Below are 18923 nucleotides of genomic sequence, written 5' to 3'. Positions count from 1 at the left end.
AGGTATAACGCCTCTTGGCTGGTTTGTAGAGGGTGTGGATCAGGACTGTCAAACTCGATTTCATTGAGGGTTGTGTCTGACCTCGGGAGCCCATGGTGGACGTGGGTGAGGTGGGCATGACCAGCTCAACATCACTCTTGTTGGTGGCCTGAGCACTCTGCCAGCGAAAACTGGCTCCCAAGCTCCGTTGTCGGCTGCGACGGCCTCCTGCAACCCTCTACCAGTGAAAACTGCAACCCTCTGCTAGTGAAAACGGAGCTCAGGAGCCCTCCTGGGCTCCGTTTTCACTGGCACAGGGTTGCAGGAGGCTGTCGCAGCTGAAAACGGAGCTTGGGAGCCCGTTTTCGCTGGCAGAGGCACTGCAGACTGGTCCTTCACTGTTTCCAGGGTGTTTCCAGATCTAAGCACCCCGCTTGATCCAGCTCGCGGACCTTGCGTTTGAAACCCCTGGTGTGGATTGTCCTATAAATAGTGTGAAACCTCATCCCATTTTCGTGGCTTGCTGGCATGCCACTGAAGCAAACGATAGAGTTGCTTCAGTGGTGGGTGTCAACATTTTTTACTACCAGTTCTGTGGGCGTGGCTTGGTGGGCGTGGCATGGTGGGCGTGGCATGGTGGGCATGGCAGGGGAAGGATACTATAAAATCCCCATTCCCTCCTGATCAGTGGGACTCGGGAGGCAGAGAATAGATGGGGACAGGACCAGTCAGAGGTGGCATTTACCGGTTCTCTGAACTACTCAAAATTTTTGCTACCGGTTCTCCAGAACCGGTCAGAACCTGCTGAAACCCATCTCTGAGTTGCTTCCCTTGTCATTGAGGGGGTTACCATGGAAGCCAGCATGATTTGGAGCATCTCTTTTCCTTTCCTGCATAATTCGCTCACAGCACTCTAATTGCAACGGATAAAATATATTTCGCCGTGTGAAACCTCTTAGCCCACATCATTTGAAGGGCAGACTGGATTTAAATAGCATTGCACGGCCAACAGAAGTATGCAGCTTCATGGCAGCCGTCCTTCCTCTGGTTGCAAAGTGAAAGAGGAATATGTCAATGTAGCTGGTTTACTGACTGGTGGCATAAATTTGAATACATCAGCATAGCTTTGGAACCAGCAAATGAGGAGTGAAAAGTGAGGGCAGAAGGCTGAACAAAGTACAAATCCCCAAAAAAATCAATCCGACCTCTTTTCTTTCTCCAAGGGCTCTCCTGCATTTTATGAATATCAATTTAGTCTCAGTTGTCTATGAAAGTTTATGCTGTGATTATCGGATCTGCGACTTTGTAAATATCATTTTCCTTGTATTTATATTGCCCGGTGGTTTCTGTGTATAGCATTTTGCTATAGGATTTGTTTCCATTTTTTTTTCTTTCCTGCCAAACTTATTTCATGCGAGAATTTTGTTCTGAATTCAGAAGAGAGGCCAAGGCTTTCTTGTCCCCAAGTAAGAGAATAACAAAAAAGTTGAACTTGCACAATTAGTCTTCTCATTACAGAGAGAAATCCAGCCGAATGTTATCAGACAAACTTTAGTCTAATTTTAGGGAAACTTTCTTAAGGAAAAGGAATACCTCTAATTAGCCACTGAAACACTGCTTGGAGCTGACTGTTGATTGATGACAGCTTTGAATGTTTATAAAGGAAAGAAAGGGGTTTCTGAAAAGTCTTATTTTTCTTTTTACTGGAATGTATACTTCAAATAAAAGTTTTAACATATTGCAAACAGAGCTTTCTGCAGAAAATTGATATCTGTACGCATATTTAAGCAAATCAATTTGGTACGTTCATCAACCTACAGTCTGATCAATAAATTAAAATTAATTAGATCACAACAAGAAGAAATATGTTATTAATGAATACCAGAATACCAGTCAATTTATCTTTGCCTGCAATTGAATCACATAATCATATTATTAGCACATTGGTTCCCCAAAAGAAACATCACATTTCACAGATGTGTATGGAGTCAGTGGTGAGTTTCAAAAATTTTCACTACCGGTTGAGTGGGCGTGGCTAGGTGGGAGGGGCATGTGACTGAGTAGGCGTGGCCAACTTGACATGTCAAACTCAATTTCATTGAGGGCTGCATCAGGGCTGTGGTTGACCTCAGGGGGGTGGGCGGGAGTGGCCAACTGGGTGGGTGTGGCCATCTTGACACCACCCACTGGGTGTGGCCGACTGGGTGGGTGTGGCTGACTGGGTGGACGTGGCCAGCTTGACACCACTCCCCAAACTGCTGGCATGTTTCCTCTTTGCACTGGGTAGACCAGGCTGAAGCCACACTGGCCCAATGTTTCCTCTTCGCATTGGGTAGACCAAGCCAAAGCGAAGCGTGCCAGCCCCTTACATTTTCCAGGACAGCCAGTGGGCCAGATCTGACCACATCACAGGCCAGATTCAGCCCATGGGTCTTGTGTTTGACACCTCTGCTATAGAGCATTTCTTGTAGGCTTCTACGTTTGTGTCCTCCTTATCTATTTTGAGTCAACCCTGGGCAGCTCCGTGCTCTGCCCTTCTTACCTATCAAGCAAGGCTATGTCTGGCATCAGCGCAGAAGCAAGAAACAGAAGCGAGAAAGCAGGAGTTAAACTAATTCTTAACAGAAGCAAAATAAGAACGGTTAAACTAATTCTTATTACTATGTCCCTTCACTTTCTTTATCTTGATTGTAAAGCAATGAGGTTTAAATGCCAAGAATGTATCGTGGGAGGATGTCATGTTTAATGTACCATTTGAAAGTTGGTACATCTTCTGCTCGTTTGGGGATTAATTAAAACATACATTTTAGCTGGTGGCTTATGTGGCACAGTACAAAATAGCAGCACAATCTCTTGCCTGACAGCTCAAATACGGAAGCTAGCAGACCAGGTGTGCCTATACCTTTGCAGGCAAGAGGTGAAAAAGAGAATTTTGAAAAGGTATGCCTCTAATTATTTGATGGCACCTAATAGTTTCAATTGGATTTCCATGATCCATTCAGTTAAAAAATAATAATAAAGGGCCCTCGTGTTACGTGGAACTCTTTTAAATATGTTTATAAATATAATTTAATACATGAACAGTGTGGCATCTGGTATCGTTAATTTTGATACCAAATAATAGGGATAATATTAATAATCTTAATTACATTAATCATACTCACATCCTTATAATATTAATAACATAAATATAAATTAAAGTTGTTAACATTTTAGTATTTGTTCCATGTATATAATCCTTCATCATTTAATTATTCAGTATTTGTAATACACAATACTAATAACCCTGACAATGTTGTTTAAGTGTACAAAGTACAATCAACTTTCAACTTCTGATCCTTTCATCTACATATTGTTTTTTTAAATATTATATAGGAATATGCATAATAATATTTTCCCCCTTTCTAATTTCTTCCTCTATTCTAAAACTTAATAGCACAAATCATATAGTAGTAGGTATTCTATTTCTATCCATCATCTCTTGCCCGTTTTAGTATTTCAATTCTTGTTGATTTTCGGCATGTTTTCCTTACTCCCCCCTTGGGATTTTGTATCTCCATGCATCATTCATATTTGATCTAATTGTTTCCTCTGTCTCTACTTCTACCTCTCGCTGCCAAACCTTCACTTTTCATAGTGAAAAATAATGAGAAATTTAAGAGAAATCTGTCTATTTATCTTCCCGATTTGGGCAAGGTTTTTAGTCACAAACGAAACCTACAAAACATGTGAAAAATGACCAACTTCATGGAGTAAAACCGATAGCTGTTTTTGGCTCCAGATAATTACAATACAACCGTGGTGATGATAATAATAATAATATTGATTTGTTCTTTTGAAGTTCCTTCAGAAGGGGGAATCCTTATCTCAATCCTATGAGAAATAACAGTAGATACTCCTTATTATTAAGAAATTTATCTACAACGTTGTCCCGCTGCTTCAAAGATAAATGATTATTACGTGCAATGTCTCTACAATGGATGAGTTGCTTTGCAGCTTCTTTAAAACAGAAGGTGGTTAAGTGTCGGTGGTTGTGGCTGCCTGGAGAGAATAAATAGCATTAAAAATAAATAAATAAAAGCAGGGCAGGCAAAAAAAAGGGGGTGGTGGAAAGAGTAATGACAGGCCAATCTGATTTCTTTCAGATCTTTTTGAAAGAGTTCCTGGGTGCCTAGGATTTTTTGAAATTTTAAAGATCCCCAGAAGGATTCCACGGGGGCCTTTTGAAGCCGGATGGAAATAAAACTGAATTCCTTTTGTGAATACTTCATCACTTTTGGTACTGCTCCTTTCATAGCAATCACCTAGTCCCCTTTTGAGTCAGAACTTGGCAGCCTGGAGGAGGAAGAGAATTATAAGTTTCTCCAGTTGTCAGGATATTTGCCCTACCTCTTCATGAAGCATGAACTCAAGAAGGCTAAAGAAGTTTTGCTTCTGCTGGTAGTTAAGGAGGATCTACTAATCTTCATGATGGTCTGTTCTAACAGAGGATTCTCCTAATGGTTACACCAAGATCTGCTTCTCTGCAATGTTCAGCCTTCACACTGATGGATTCATTATGTCCCTTCAGGTTGGTGTCAATACTTAGCAACCACAGTGAGCATTTTTCTCTACGATTTCTCAAATCATGATGTCTTGGTTTGGTTCTGCAACCCAACAAGGCAGACACAGACTTCAGAGGATCATTAGAATGGCAGAAAAAACCATGGCTACCAACCTGCCTTCCATGGAGGATCTGTATACTGCACGAGTCAAAAAGAGGGCTGGGAAAATATCTACAGACCCCTCGCATCCTGGACATAAATTGTTTCAACTCCTACCCTCAAAACGACGCTATAGAGCACTGCACACCAGAACAACTAGACACAAGAACAGTTTTTTCCCAAACGCCATCACTCTGCTAAACAACTGATTCCCTCAACACTGTCAAACTATTTACTAAGTCTTCATTACTATTAATCTTCTCATTGTTCCCACCACCCATCTCCTCCCACTTATGACTGTAGGACTGTAACTTGTTGCTGGTATCCTTACGATTTATATTGACTGTTTTCTAATATGATTCGATTGCTTATTTGTTCCCTATGACTATCATTAAGTTGCACCTTATGATTCTTGATGAACGTATCTTTTCTTTTATGTACACCAAGAGCTTCTGCAGCAAAACAAATTTCCTGTGCGTCCAATCACACTTGGCCAATAAAGAAATCTATTCTATTCTATTCTATTCTATTCTATTCTATTCTATTCTATTCTATTCTATTCTATTCTATTCTATTCTACTCTACTCTACTCTACTCTACTCTACTCTACTCTACTCTACTCTACTCTACTCTACTCTACTCTATTCCATTCCATTCCATTCCATTCCATTCCTTCAGATGTTCCAGTGGTATACCCATCATCACTGCCCATCCACCCAACTGCTGGTTGTCCTCTTCTTCTGTTTCCTTCTATCTTTCCCTCTGTTAAGAGCCTTCTCTAGAGTGCAAGGACTTCACACAATGTGCCTGAAGTAGGGTAATTTACAATTAATCAATACAATCAGCACAGAGCTGGAAGGGACCTTGGAGGTCTTCTAGTCCAACCCCCCTGCTCAGGCGGGAGACCCTATCCAATTTCGGACAGGTAGCTGTCTAGTCTCTTCTTAAAAGCCTCCAGTGATGCAGCATCCACAACTTCTGGAGGCAAGTAGTTCCACTGATTTAAGTGTGGAAAACGGCCATAAGTTCCCTTTTTTCAGTGCCATTGTAACTTTGAATGGTCACTAAATGAACTGTTGTAAGTCCAGGATTGCCTTTACGAGAAACATTTCCTTTCATCTCAAATTCTGTACGCTATAAAAAGTTGGTAACTTGGCGAGCTTTGGTCTTGACTAGAGAATTAGAACTATAATTGCAACTAAAGAAGGCAGTCAAGAAATAAAGCAAGTATTGCGGTTTATTTTTCTGAAATACCCCTAATCTTTTTTTGCTTACCTTCCTTTGAAACCTTCTTCTTTAATATAGAGCTTTTCATTGCTGTCTGATGGCAGACAATAATTATTACACCAAGTAACTAGACATCCTAGCAGAAAATGCTCAGTGGAGGAAACCCTGATTCATTGGACATCTGGGAACAAGTTTCCAGCCCCAGTTTTCTGCTAGAAAAATATATTAAGAAGTTATTCTTTAATATGTTGGCCTTTCAAACAGAATTACGTTCTTTTCCACTGGGATTCTGAATTCATTTGAGGAAGAAGCTTTTTCTCTGTCTCAGAAAACTCTTGAGGCTCCTTCGCTGGATATGAATTAATGCGGTTATGAAAAATGATAACAGCCCCAGGATGACTCTGCTTTCTCTCAGAAGTTTTAAGGACAGGATTAACCAGGATTAAACTGGTTAACACTTGAGTGGAACACCATGAGAACATTCCTGGGCTCCAAGCTAGACCGGGACATTGAAGAGTCATCCTAGAGAAAGGCGATGATAAATTATTTCCATATTGTTGCTAAGACAACTACAGATTCGTGAAATTGCTAGGAATCACGCTTGTTACTTTACCTTTCATGTCACAGAGAACTGCAAGGGTGTAACAGAAGCGGTTTATCTTTTCTGAAAACGTGCTGTCAAACACGGATTGATGGTGATTTAAAATATCATACAGGGAGAGAAGAGTGGGACATCTGAAACATCTTCCCTTCTCTTCAGCCATATTGTTCCTCCCCGTGTGTTTCTGCTAACGATTTGTCCAAGGAGAGAAAAAGATGAAGAGTGGGATTTCAGTCTTCCTTTCCCTTGTGGTCTGGCCAACTTTCTCCAACTCCTGGCAGAGAGCTTCTGTTCCAACTCCCAACAGCCCTAGACAGTTAGAGATGTGTGAACTGTGTCCAAAATATCTGGGAGTCAAGAAAATCTTTTAGCTGTCTTTCTGTTGCTCCACATCTGCTGAACAGCTGATTCAATTTATTTGGGGGCTTTGTTGGTGTCCCAGAAAATGACTGATGTGACTCCACAATGGCCTACAGCAGAGGTTCTCAACCTTTCTTCCATGGGTCCCTGGGGGCATGGAACATGATGTTCATCACAAAGGGTCCATGAAGGCTTGAAGAAATATTATGAATTAAATCTTGAGTTACGTCTTGGTGCTCTGTGGCTCTGGTTTGTGGCCACAAAAGGTATTTAATGGGGGTCCATGGTGAAGAAAAGGTTGAGAACAGTGGTGAAATCCAATTTTTTTTTACTACAGGTTCTGTGGGCGTGCCTTGGTGGGCGTGGTGTGGCTTGGTGGGCATGGCAGGGGAAGGATACTGCAAAATCTCCATTCCCACCCCACTCTGGGACCAGCCAGAGGTGGTATTTGCTGGTTCTCCAAACTACTCAATATTTCCGCTACCGGTTCTCCAGAACTTGTCAGAACCTGCTGGATTTCACCCCTGGTGAGAACAAACGGCCTATAGAATAAATTTCTTGAGAGAAAGAAAGCAGAGAATAGAATGGGACAAACAAATATTCTTTCAATAAATCTTATTATTTGCCGATAAATATGCTTAAAGGGTATATGCAGCCATAGGAAGGCAGTTAAAAAGCTGTAGAATTATTACGTGTGCAGTGGTGACTAATTAAGGCAAAGAAAAATGGAAAGATTCATAGGTATTGTTTTCTTTAATATATGCAAATTTTAATAAGCATTTAAAGGCTAGGTTGGTATAGATATCATTTTTAAAATTATTGGATTGGGCTTGAACTGAATAGGATTGTGTTGAACTCGATAGGATTGGGTTGAACAGAATAGGATAGGGTTCACGCATCAAATTAATTTAATGGTAGGCCAACATTTTGGGGCGGACTGGATCTGAAAATTTGAAATTAGATGGGGAAGCTTATTACCAAAATGACTGCCAGGGAGATTTGCCTGTTATTTTCCCATAGTGGATCGCAAGCACTCATTTTTTCCCAAATTAACTCTTTAAGATGCTTCTGGCATCTAGAATGTGGGACTTGTAACTAAGTATATTGTAGTCCAGAGATTTTTCTTTCTCTCACAGCCATGTGCACACACAGGTATGCTAGCGCTGAATAATAAACTCTCCAAATATGTGTTTAATTTTGGATCAGTTGAAGGAAGCTTTGGCTGAAGAGAAACTCAATTCCACAAGGCATTAAATATGTGGCAGAGTATTTTCAAAGCTGGTCCTTCAGAGACACGGATAACTTTTTCATAAGCTGCTCTCTCTTGAATTAATTTATTATTTTGAGCATCCCTGTTCAAGATTTGTCACAGAGAGGCATTCTAATTTGATCTCTGTAGTACAGCCTCTTTGGTTCCCAAGTGACATAAACTGGATGCATCTCCTAGGCGCACAAGATTGTATAAATTTGCTGTGTAGCACATTGCCAGCCCTTTGGCATCAAGCTTCTTAAAGAAACCATGCTAAAGAAGGTTTATTCATACTGCTAAGACCACACTTGGAATACTGCATCCAATTTTGGTCACCACAATACCAGAAAGATGTTGAGACTGTGGAAAGAGTGCAGAGAAGAGCAACAAAGATGATTAGGGGATTGGAAGCTAAAACATACAAAGAAATGTTGTAGGAATTGGGTGTGTCTAGCTTAATGAAAAGAAGGACTATGGATGACATGATAGCAGTGTTCTAATATTTGGGTAGCTGCCATAAAGAAGAGGGGGTCAAGCTATTTTCCGAAACACCAGAAGGTAGGACAAGAAGCAATGGGTGGAAACTAATTAAGGAGAAATGCAACATAGAACTAAGGAGAAATTTTCCAACAGTGAGAACAATTAACCAGTGGAACAACTTGGCTCCAGAAGTTGTGGAGGCGCTCACAAGAAGAGACTGGACAACCATTTGTCTAAAATAGTAGAGGGTCTCCTACTTCAGCAGTGGATTAGAACTAGACCATTTCAGACAAATGGTTGCCCAAGTTCTTCTTAAAAACTTCCTACGAGGTGAGAAAAAGATAACAGGTTGCAACAGTAAGGGTTTTTTTTTTTTTTTAAAAAAATGTATTTGATCACCATTTTATGTGATTGCTAAGCTCCTTGGACTTGTTTCCCCTCACTGCCATGGTAGTTGTACATATGCAGGCAGCTGTTCTGTATTAAACAAACCCCATTAAAATAATAATAATAATAATAATAAAGTGGGGCTCCAAAATAATTCCTATAATCCGTAGCTTTTGCTAAGATGGTTTATTACAACGTACCATTCTCCTGGGTATTCTTCGAAAAGCAGATTAATTGTAAAAGAATTATCTCAAAGAGGAATCGTTGGGGCAACGTTAGAGGATAAGGGATTGCTCCATTTACTCTCCCCCCCTTTCTCAGGATCAGAATAATCAGGAGGGAACCATTTTTACAATGCAAATCGTTTATTTGCGGCTAGATCCTTCTTCTCTCTAAGTGCAGAGGGAGATGTTCCTACTGCTCTAAACAGAAGGGATGGAAGAAAGGCAGGGAACAAAATTCCAAAGAAAAAACGTGTAGAATTTATTTATTTATTTATTTATTAGATTTACAGAGGTTTTTTTTAAAAAAACATATATAGGTAGTCCTCGACTTATAACAGCTCATTTAGTGACTGTTCGAAGTTGCAATGACACTGAAAAGGATGATTTATGACTATTTTTCACACTTACGACCATTGGAGCATCCCCATGGTCACGTAATCCAAATTCAGAAGCTCGGCAACGGACTCATATTTATGATGGTTGCGGTATCCCAGAGTCACATGATCCCTTTTTGCCATCTTCTGACCTGTAAAATCAAGGGAGGAAATCAGATTCATTTAACAACCCTCTTATTAACCTAACAACTGCAGTGATTCACTTAACAATCGTAGCAAGAAAAGTCATACAATGGGGTAAAATTCACATAAAAACTGTCTGGTTTAGCAACAGAAATTTGTGGTTGTAATTTTGGGATCGATTGTGGTCATAACATGAGGATTACCTATATTGCCCTCTAGTTCTGGTTTGGGTTCAGCTCTCAGTTTCACGCTTCTAGTCCACAGGAGGGGCAATGAGGAGAGAAGCCAACTGTTACACTATATGGAGATTTCTTTTTCAATTTCTGTATTTATCGGTTAAATTTATACTTTAATTAATTGTATTTGTTATTCTCTTCTTGGGGTTGTAAAATGAAGTATGTCCTATTAATTTCAACATAGTCTTCCAAACTCATTTAGGAGGCTTGCAATTATCCATTTCTTTAAAACTATTTGTTTTTTGTTGTTTTTCTCTTAACTGCTTTCTATGGCTGGTTAATCTCTTTTGATTTACATTATATTTTTATTATGCAAAGCCACCTTCATTTCGTACAATTTTTCTATATTGGGTGCCATTGGAAGACAGAGGAGAAATAAGGAAAAATAAATAAATAACTAATGGCATCACAGCAATAACACCAAGTCATTTTGGAAATATGTTGCCCAAGGATCATTTGATGTATATTTTATTCAAATCAGAAATCTACTTTTCTAATTCTTTAAACTACAGGTAAAGGTGGACAGACCCTTTTCAAAGACACATTGACGTCAAATTTGTGCCGTGTTTGTGCTCCAGGATTAAATAGATAGTTTTTGTGGGTGTTGCAATCTTTCAGATAGAATGCAAAAATTCATAATGGAAAGGAAGTTTGATTTCAGGAGAGTTAAGAGGCTGCATTCAGAACAGCTGATTAGAACGAGGGAACTGATGGAGTGATACTCTTCTTAATGAAAATAAACCATTGAACCGTGGCATAGTTAATGGGGAAAGACCAAGATAACAGCCAGCAAAACAGCAGGAGCTGAACTAAGTAAAAAATACTAGAGCCAGGAATTGAGCACAAAGTTAGGAAAGCAACATGCCGTATCGTAAGGTCTTTCTGTACCCACTCTAACAAAGACACACAGGAATGTTTGCGTCTTGTAAATAGATTTTATGCTTATGGATAGATCTCAGTTTGACACAGAAATCAGCCTCTTAAAGGCCGGGCATCTTTGTGAACGAGTTAGCCCTTTAGCAAGTAGATGTTAGTCTGTCAACTCCGTACTCTTTCTGCCATAATTTCCACTGAATAGAAGATAGGCTCAAGATCCAAATGGATATGGACAGACTTGAACCCTGGGCCATATCTAACAAAATGAAATTCAATGTAGAGAAAAGTAAAGTCTTACACTTAGGTAAGAAAAACCAAAAGCACAGATACAGACTGGGTGAAATCAGGCTTAATAGCAGTAACTGTGAGAGGGATCTGGGAGTCTTAGTGGACAACCAGTTAAATATGAGCCAGCAGCAAAAAAAAAAAGGCCAATGCAATTCTACATTTCATTAACAGAGAGATACAATCAAGATCGAGTGAGGTACTAATACCAATCTATAAAGCCCTAGTAAGACCACACCTAGAATCCTGCATCCAGTTTTGGTCACCACACTATAAATAAAGATGGTGAGACACTGGAAAGAGTGCAGAGAAGAGCAACCAGGATGATTAGGAGACTGGAGACTAAAAGATATGAAGAATGGTTGCAGATTATCAGGGTTTCAGCAGATAGTGGTGTCCTTGAATACTTCCCATTTGTACGGTCCCTGAGTAACCTAGAATGTTGGGTTAGAGGGACCTAGAACTAGAGCCAACCTAAATTAAGATAAGAATCCTGTTTCAGGGAAAACCTGTCATATATGACTTCCAAAATATTTAATTAGTCATATCAATTTTATTAGTTATTCCCATCTTATATTCGTAACAGTTTCCTATTTTGGTGATGATTATGGACTAGGAAATTAGTGTGTTAAACATCTATGGCTTGGCTATCTGGAATTTTCTATCCATGGTCTAAACACTTAAATCTATTTCCTTCCAATTCACTGTCTTCTATTAACCTGATCTATCTATTAAAAAGAAAAGCATTCTCCAAGCAATAAACAGCTTTCAGCTATAAATTCAAAATGTCTTGGCATTTCTGGATTAAGGTAGAAACAAAATAAGCACCCCTGGTCTAGACTCTATGATGGCGTGAGTACTTTACCACAGTTGAATGAAGCAGTTAATTTGTATTTAGTATTAAGACTTCAGACTTTTCCTCCATTTTTTAAAAAAAATCCATAGTGTAACATGAGCTGCCTGTTACTAATTATTTGAGTGTAGACAATTGTTTAATTCTTCCAAAAATATGTTTATCTGACTTAATTTATGTCAGTTCTGGTCATAAATCAAGGACTACATGTAATAGAGGAGGCTAGACCATATGAAGAGCAGTTGCATTTGGATATGGCTAGTCTAGAGAAAAGAAGGACTAAGGGGGACATGTTAGCAATCTTGCAGTATTTGAGGGGCTGCCACAAAGAGGAGGGGGTTACCTTATTTTCCAAAGCACCAGAAGGCAAGAAACTAATTCATTGAGAGAAGCAACCTGGAATTAAGGAGAAACTTCCTAACAGTGAGGATGATTAAGTAGTGGAACAGAAGTTGCCTTCAGAAGTTGTAGGAGCTCCATCAGTGGAGGATTTTAAGAAGAGACTGGACAGCCACTTATCTGAAACGGTTTAGGATCTTTTGCTTGAGCAGAAGGTTGGACTAGAAGACCTCCAGGGTCCCTTCCAACTTTGTTATTCTATTATTCTTTTATTATTATTGTATTTGTAACTGTCTCTCTCTGTCTCTCAATGAGTCTAAAGTTGAGTGATGGAATAATACTTTCTTTTTTTAGAAACATTGAACTGTTAGTTCAATTTCTCTCTCTCTCTTTGCCCAAGTTCATTTTTATTTCTCTTTATTTGAAAACATTTCAGTGACTTGCACAATTTTGCTGCAGGGAAGGATAAATATAATTTGCAGCTGAAATTGTTAGTGAGTGTTAGTCTGCAAATGTAGGAGTAGCAAGTGTAGTAAAGATGACTCCATCTGTTTACAATTTGCTTGGCAGATCTACTCAAATAAATATAGAAAGATATATTTTATATTATCTCTCTAATGACTAGATCCGGTGTTTACCCATCTCAACAAATGTGTGGACTTCAGAATCTGGCTGGAGAATTCTGGGAGTTGTCCACACATCTTAAATTTGATAAGATTGAAAACACTGGACTAGATATTAACCTAGTTTTAGGTAAACCATATATGTAACTACAAAAATCCAGACAACTACATAGATGCTAATATCCTATTGCAAATAGCAATAAAAATAACATGTAGTAGTCACTGGAGCTGAAAACCTTCAGAAAAGTAGAAGACCACACGAAGTATCATTTGGATATTTGTGGCCGAGATATGGCAACCTTAGTGTAAACAGATTTCCTCCTAGGTGCTAAGAATTATAGTTCTGTGTAGGGCCTGAGAATTCTTTAGATGATTTTTCTACCTGGAACTAACGAAGTGTTGATGCTGGATGGAAGTTGATGGTCCTGTCTTGTAGGTAGACATACTGTATGTGGCAGTCAACATTTGCAGTGATGGTTGAGGTCAGAGGTCAAACATGGCTTGTGGGTCAATTCCAGTTAGACCAAGGCTGTTCTTTGGAAAGTCTCTGCTGGCCGGGCTAAAATGGGAGGCGATTTCTCTCCACAATTGCTAAACCTCAGCAGTCCAAATGACCAGACTTAATGTGGGAGTCATTATCTCTAAGTCTTAAAGTTTCTTGCTAGAAATAGCCCTGACTGTGTGGGTCAAAGATCTCCCTGATATAATGAGAAGGTCCTCTTCACTGTAGCCCTTGTCACAAAAGAAATTGACCAAGAGCTCCACCATTTCACAAGATCATTTCTGCACTGATGAACCTTCTGAAAGTCGAGTGTTATTTCTGGAGAGTTCATGAACACAGTCATTTAATTATTATTATTATTTTTAGCTGCAATATGGAATAAATTTGTTTAACTTTCCAGGTTACAATCCGTGGATTTTCTGGTGGATTTAGTTCATCCACCTCTTGTTAGCTTCTCAACTCATACAGGTTCTGTAACAGCTAAATCAAGTTAAATCAACTTCCGTAACAGTTAAAAGAAACAGTTTAGTTTCTATTCATTCAACAATTTTTCATTTTATTAAATGCATTAAAATAAAATGAAAGATGTACACGTTAGTTATGCAGTAGTCCTTCTGATGTCAAGAAGTTTATTTTCTGGAGTCTCAAATTCTCAGGCTTAAAATGCAAACGCATACATCTTGTGATATTATTTGAGAGAACCATCTGATTCTGAGATAGTATAACATCATCATCATCAGGGTTTTATGCTCGATTTTGGGTCCATGAAATAATCTAAGTTTATTTCACTAACATAGCAGCTGTAAAATGATCTTCTCCATGCCACCTGGAATTTGAAAATAGTTGCCCAACTCCCACCCTATGGGGTTAAATAACAGTTGCTTATAGAGTAGCTTGCAGGGAAAGTTAGCATCCTTTGTGTTTAAGATCTGGTGACAGCAAACCTCTTGACTATTTGCTTATTTGGAATCTTACTTTCAAATATTAGCTTCTTAACATCCTGTGCGAGGATCCCATATTAGATAGCTTCAGTTTCCCAGGCAACTAAATATCCACAACAATTCTAGGCTATTAGCTGTGAGCTGCTAGTAGAGAAGGGAGGAACCAGGAATATAAAAAAGGAGATTATTCCCAGATTGTCAGCTATTACTTCAAGGTGGATCGCATTCTACAAAGGGCGTTTGTGGGATGACCTCTCGGACCTTGGAGGCAACTGCTACTTTTCTCCACTCATGGCTGTGTTGGAGTGGGCTGATGAGCAAACAGATCATCCTATCAAGCCAGAGACTTTTATCTGGCTGCTACTTCTGGACTCTGTTAGGGTCGGATCGAAGACATTCACCTCCCTGTCAGTCACTCCTCCTCGGTCTTCCTTCTCTTTCCCTTTCCTTTCCTCCACTTTTCCTCGCCGTGGCTGTCAGCTTCTTAAGGTGGCTCCATGGCTTTACAGGGAAGTCCAGGCACCTGAGTTCTTTCCTCTCTAGCTGGGGTAGACCATGACTTGAAGCATCATCATGAACTTGGAAGGACTTGAGATGATAGCCGTCCTGGTTATGATTGTCCTCTTTGTGAAAGCTCTGGAACAATTTGGGCTGATTGATTCTGGCTTTGAAGGTAAGAGGCATCACTCCTCGAAATAATGGTGGGCTTCAGAATCTTGACCAGGGCGATGAAAGGTACCTGTGAAGAGAACTTTTCATTTTTAAAAAATCTGTTAACTCCTCCAAGGAATTTTTCAGAATCGATATTCAAGCGTTGCTGCCTTCTCCTACGGTCTTGAAAAAGCCCTGTGACAGGAGAGGTTCTCAAGTGCTTTGAAGGAAGGGGGTGTGGTGAGAAGAGAAGCAAACTTTGGCTAAGATCCTTGCTAGCTGTGCACAAAGGCTTGTGTAAGACTCGGATTAACAGGAATGTATTGTGTTGTGTAGGGAGGGAGGGAGGGAGGGAGGATGGGGAAGGGCAGAGGAGGAGATATTTAAATTGTGCTCTACTTTAACAAACATAATATTCCAGGGAAGTAAACTAGGTTTTGTAGAATTATTCTAGCAATAGGTTGGGGTGAATTCTTTTTTCACTGTTAAGCATAGGTGCATCCTACTTTTGATCTCGTTCCGAGAATTCATGCTTGAGGGAAAACATCATTTAGATTTTAGAAAAATACTCAAAAACATCTGTGCTTGTAATGTATCCCGAGAGTGATCAGAGAATGGAAAGAGGGATTTTTGTCACATTTTTCAGAGTTCTTAGCACAGGTGCCTGGACACCCTTTAAAAATATCTCTTTAACTTGCCTCTGTATGGATTGTAGCTCTGAATGAAGCACCAAGAACTTGTTTCCATTTAAATGACAGCTTCCAGTTTTAACTGCTCGGAAACAAAACTGGCAAAATGTAAATTTCTCAGCTTGGTTGGAGTTGTCCATTTATACACTCTTTTAAAGAAATGCATTCCTCCTTACAAGTGTTAACATATGGAAAAAAAGTTCTCAGTGCAGTTTTTTTGTTTGTTGAGTTTTGAACATTTAGGAAAACTACAAAGAAGACATAATAATCAGCTACATCTGAGGGATGATGATGCTTCCCCAGTTGTTCCCATCACATTTCTAAGTTTACTGTGATAGTCTTAATTTATCCTACTGCATGAAAATCATTTTAGTTTTGTGGTAGGTTCATGGTCTCTACCTTCAAGTCATAAAGGCTGTGTAGTTATACTGTTTCCAAAATATAATGTTAAGCAGATTGTTAGACATCCAAATTGCTTATACTGACATTGTAGGTTGCCCTGATATGTTATTAATACATTTATTGGTGGTTTTTCTTCCAGTCTTTCTATAGCAGATTTAAAAGAACGTAGCTATTTGCCAGTGATTGTAAAGGTGTTAAACCACTAACAGTTGACGTTTACTTGAGTAAATCCTGTAAGGTTTGCTTTCTAAGTGTGTTTTTGCATTGTGCCGGAAATAATCTGCCTTTTCCTCTCAAAGGTTCTGTCTTTTTGAGACTTTCAGTTAAAGGACATTCTTTAAAATGTTGTTTTGTAAACACATTCCTGGAAATAAAAGTCATAAAAAGCCACCTTTTTAATGACTTTATGCCTTTTATGAGAGCTAGAATATGTTTTAATGTAAAATGTATTTTTAAATCAAATTTAAAGAAACATAAAAATCTTCCAATTATATTTACTTTCCAGCAGATGGTGATGATGATGATGATATAAAACTTATACCAAATCAATTCTAAGTAGATACTAGAAACTATCCTATCTGTATAAAGTATGTAAACTGCAATACCTCTGTGTTATGCAAAACTTAGGATCAAGCAATATTTATTTGGGATATCCTATTCAGTTCGGTTTTCTTTTTATCTAAATTAAAAGAAATCATTTATCTATGAGGAATATTCAGAAGCCTTAATTAAGTCACATCTTTGTAACCCTAAGCAAAAACATATCCATCTTCTATTAAGTTCTCCAAATCTGGCAAAACTTTTCAGAGAAAGAGACAAGATCTCTTTTGTATCCACCAAGGAATGAATACAGAATATAGAATAATAGAGTTGGAAGGGACCTTGGAGGTCTTCTAGTCCAACCTCCTCCTCAAGCAGGAGACCCTCGACCATTTCAGACAAGTGGCTGTCCAGTCTCTTCTTAAAAACCTCCAGTGATGGAGCTCCCACAACTTCTGAAGGCAACTTCTGTTCCACTGGTTAATTGTCCTCACTGTTAGAAAATTTCTCCTTAGTTCCAGGTTGCTTCTCTCCTTGATTAGTTTCCATCCGTTGTTCCTTGTCCTGCCTTTGGGTGCTTTGGAGAATAAGTTAACTCCCCCTCTTCTCTGTTAACAGCCCCTCAAATACTAGAATCTGCTATCATGACACCCCAGTTCTTCTTTTCATTATACTAGATATTCCAATTCGTGCAATCATTCTTCATATGTTTTAGCTTCCAGTCCCCTAATCATCTTGGCTGGTCTTCTCTGCACTCTTTGGGGTTCAATTGTTGTAAGTGGAGGACTATCTGTACAATCACTGAGCTTTAAGAGATTAACAGAGTTGGCTGGGACCTTGTAGGTCTTCTAGTCCAACCCCCCTCTGGCCAAGCAGGAGATCTGACACCATTTCTAGCAGATGGCAGTCCAGTCTCTTCTTGAAAGGTTCCAGGGATGAAGCTCCCACAATTTCTGAAGGCAAGCCTTTCCATTGATTGATTGATTGCTGTCACTGTCAGAAAATTTCTCCTTATTTCTAGGGTGAATCTCTCCTTGATCAGTTTCCATCCATTATTCCTTGTCTGGCCTTCAGGTGCTTTGGAGAATAGCTTGACGCCCTCCTCTCTGTGGTAGCCCCTCAAATATTGGAAGATGCTCTCATGTCTCCCCTGGTCCTTCTCTTCACTAGACTAGCCAGGCCCAGTTCCTGCAACCGTTCTTCATATATTTCATCCTCCAGTCCCCTAATCATCTTTGTGGCTCTTCTCTGCACTTTTTCTAGAGTCTCAACATCTTTTTTTATAGTGGGGTGACCAAAACTGGATGCAGTACTCTAGGTGTGGTCTTACTAAGGCTTTAGTGGTATTAGTACCTCCCTTGATCTTGACTGTATCCCTCTGTTAATGCAGTTTAGGATTGCCTTGGCTTCTTTGGCTGCCGCTGCACACGGCTGGCTCATATTTAACTGGTCGTCCACTCAGACTCCAAGATCCCTCTCAGAGTTACTGCTATTAAGCCTGGTTTCACCCAGTTTATGTGCTGTAGTCTGATTTGATTTGATTTGATTTGTAATCTGATTTGATTTGATTTGGTGCATAAGAGCACCAGCGTGCCTACCGTCCCTGTCCTAATATTCCTTTTTACTTACTCTTTTCATGTATTCAAATTATGTTTATACTTTTACCTGTTATATATGCTTGACAAATAAATAATTTTTTTAAAAAAATAAATAAATTTTTGAAGTTGCTAGGCGATGGAAACAAGATGGGAACAAATGGGAATAAGTCATCTGGAAATGTCGGTTCGATTCCATTGGTTAGCAAAGCTTAATGATTCTCTAATGCATTGTGATTGTGGCATGTGATGAAAGTTCACAAAATTGTGACCATTTCATAGGGGAAAAAAGAACGAACCTATCCATATTCATAAGGGAAAGAAATCTGCCTAGAATACTGGTAATTCTAGACTTACAACAGTTCATTTAGTGACGGTTTGAAGGCACTGAAAAAGGTGACTTATGACCATTTTTCACGCTTATGACCATTGCAGCATCTCTATGATCATGCGATCAAAATTCAGAAGCTTGGCAATTGATTCACATTTCTGACGGCTCCAGTGTCCCTGGTCACGACCTTCTGACCAGCAGTATCAGTGGGGAAGCCAGATTCACTTTACAACCATGTTACTGACTTAACAACTGTGGCAAGAATGGTCATAAAATCGGGCTGTCTTGCTTAGCAATGTAAATTTTGGGCTCCATTGTGATCATAAGTCGAG

At 39.4% G+C, this 18923-nt stretch overlaps 1 protein-coding gene across 3 annotated transcripts in view; it reads left to right on the top strand.

Annotated features, from left to right (window-relative positions):
• The window catches only part of KCNIP4 (potassium voltage-gated channel interacting protein 4), a 267976-nt gene that overhangs the window by 125065 nt on the left and 123988 nt on the right, over positions 1 to 18923 (top strand). Inside the window, exon 1 of one of the 3 annotated variants that reach the window (XM_070948342.1) lies at positions 14957 to 15056. The exons of the other annotated variants lie outside the window; for them this stretch is intronic. Coding sequence (XP_070804443.1) covers positions 14957 to 15056 — 100 coding nt within the window. Of the gene's footprint in view, positions 1 to 14956; positions 15057 to 18923 lie in introns of those variants that run through there. 3 annotated transcript variants of the gene reach the window in all.

This window comes from Pituophis catenifer, unplaced genomic scaffold (assembly GCF_029215685.1).
Source record: "Pituophis catenifer annectens isolate HBS135680 unplaced genomic scaffold, rPitCat1.0.hap2 SCAF_8, whole genome shotgun sequence".
Taxonomy (NCBI): domain Eukaryota; kingdom Metazoa; phylum Chordata; class Lepidosauria; order Squamata; family Colubridae; genus Pituophis; species Pituophis catenifer.
This window is presented reverse-complemented; position numbering and strand designations above follow the sequence as displayed.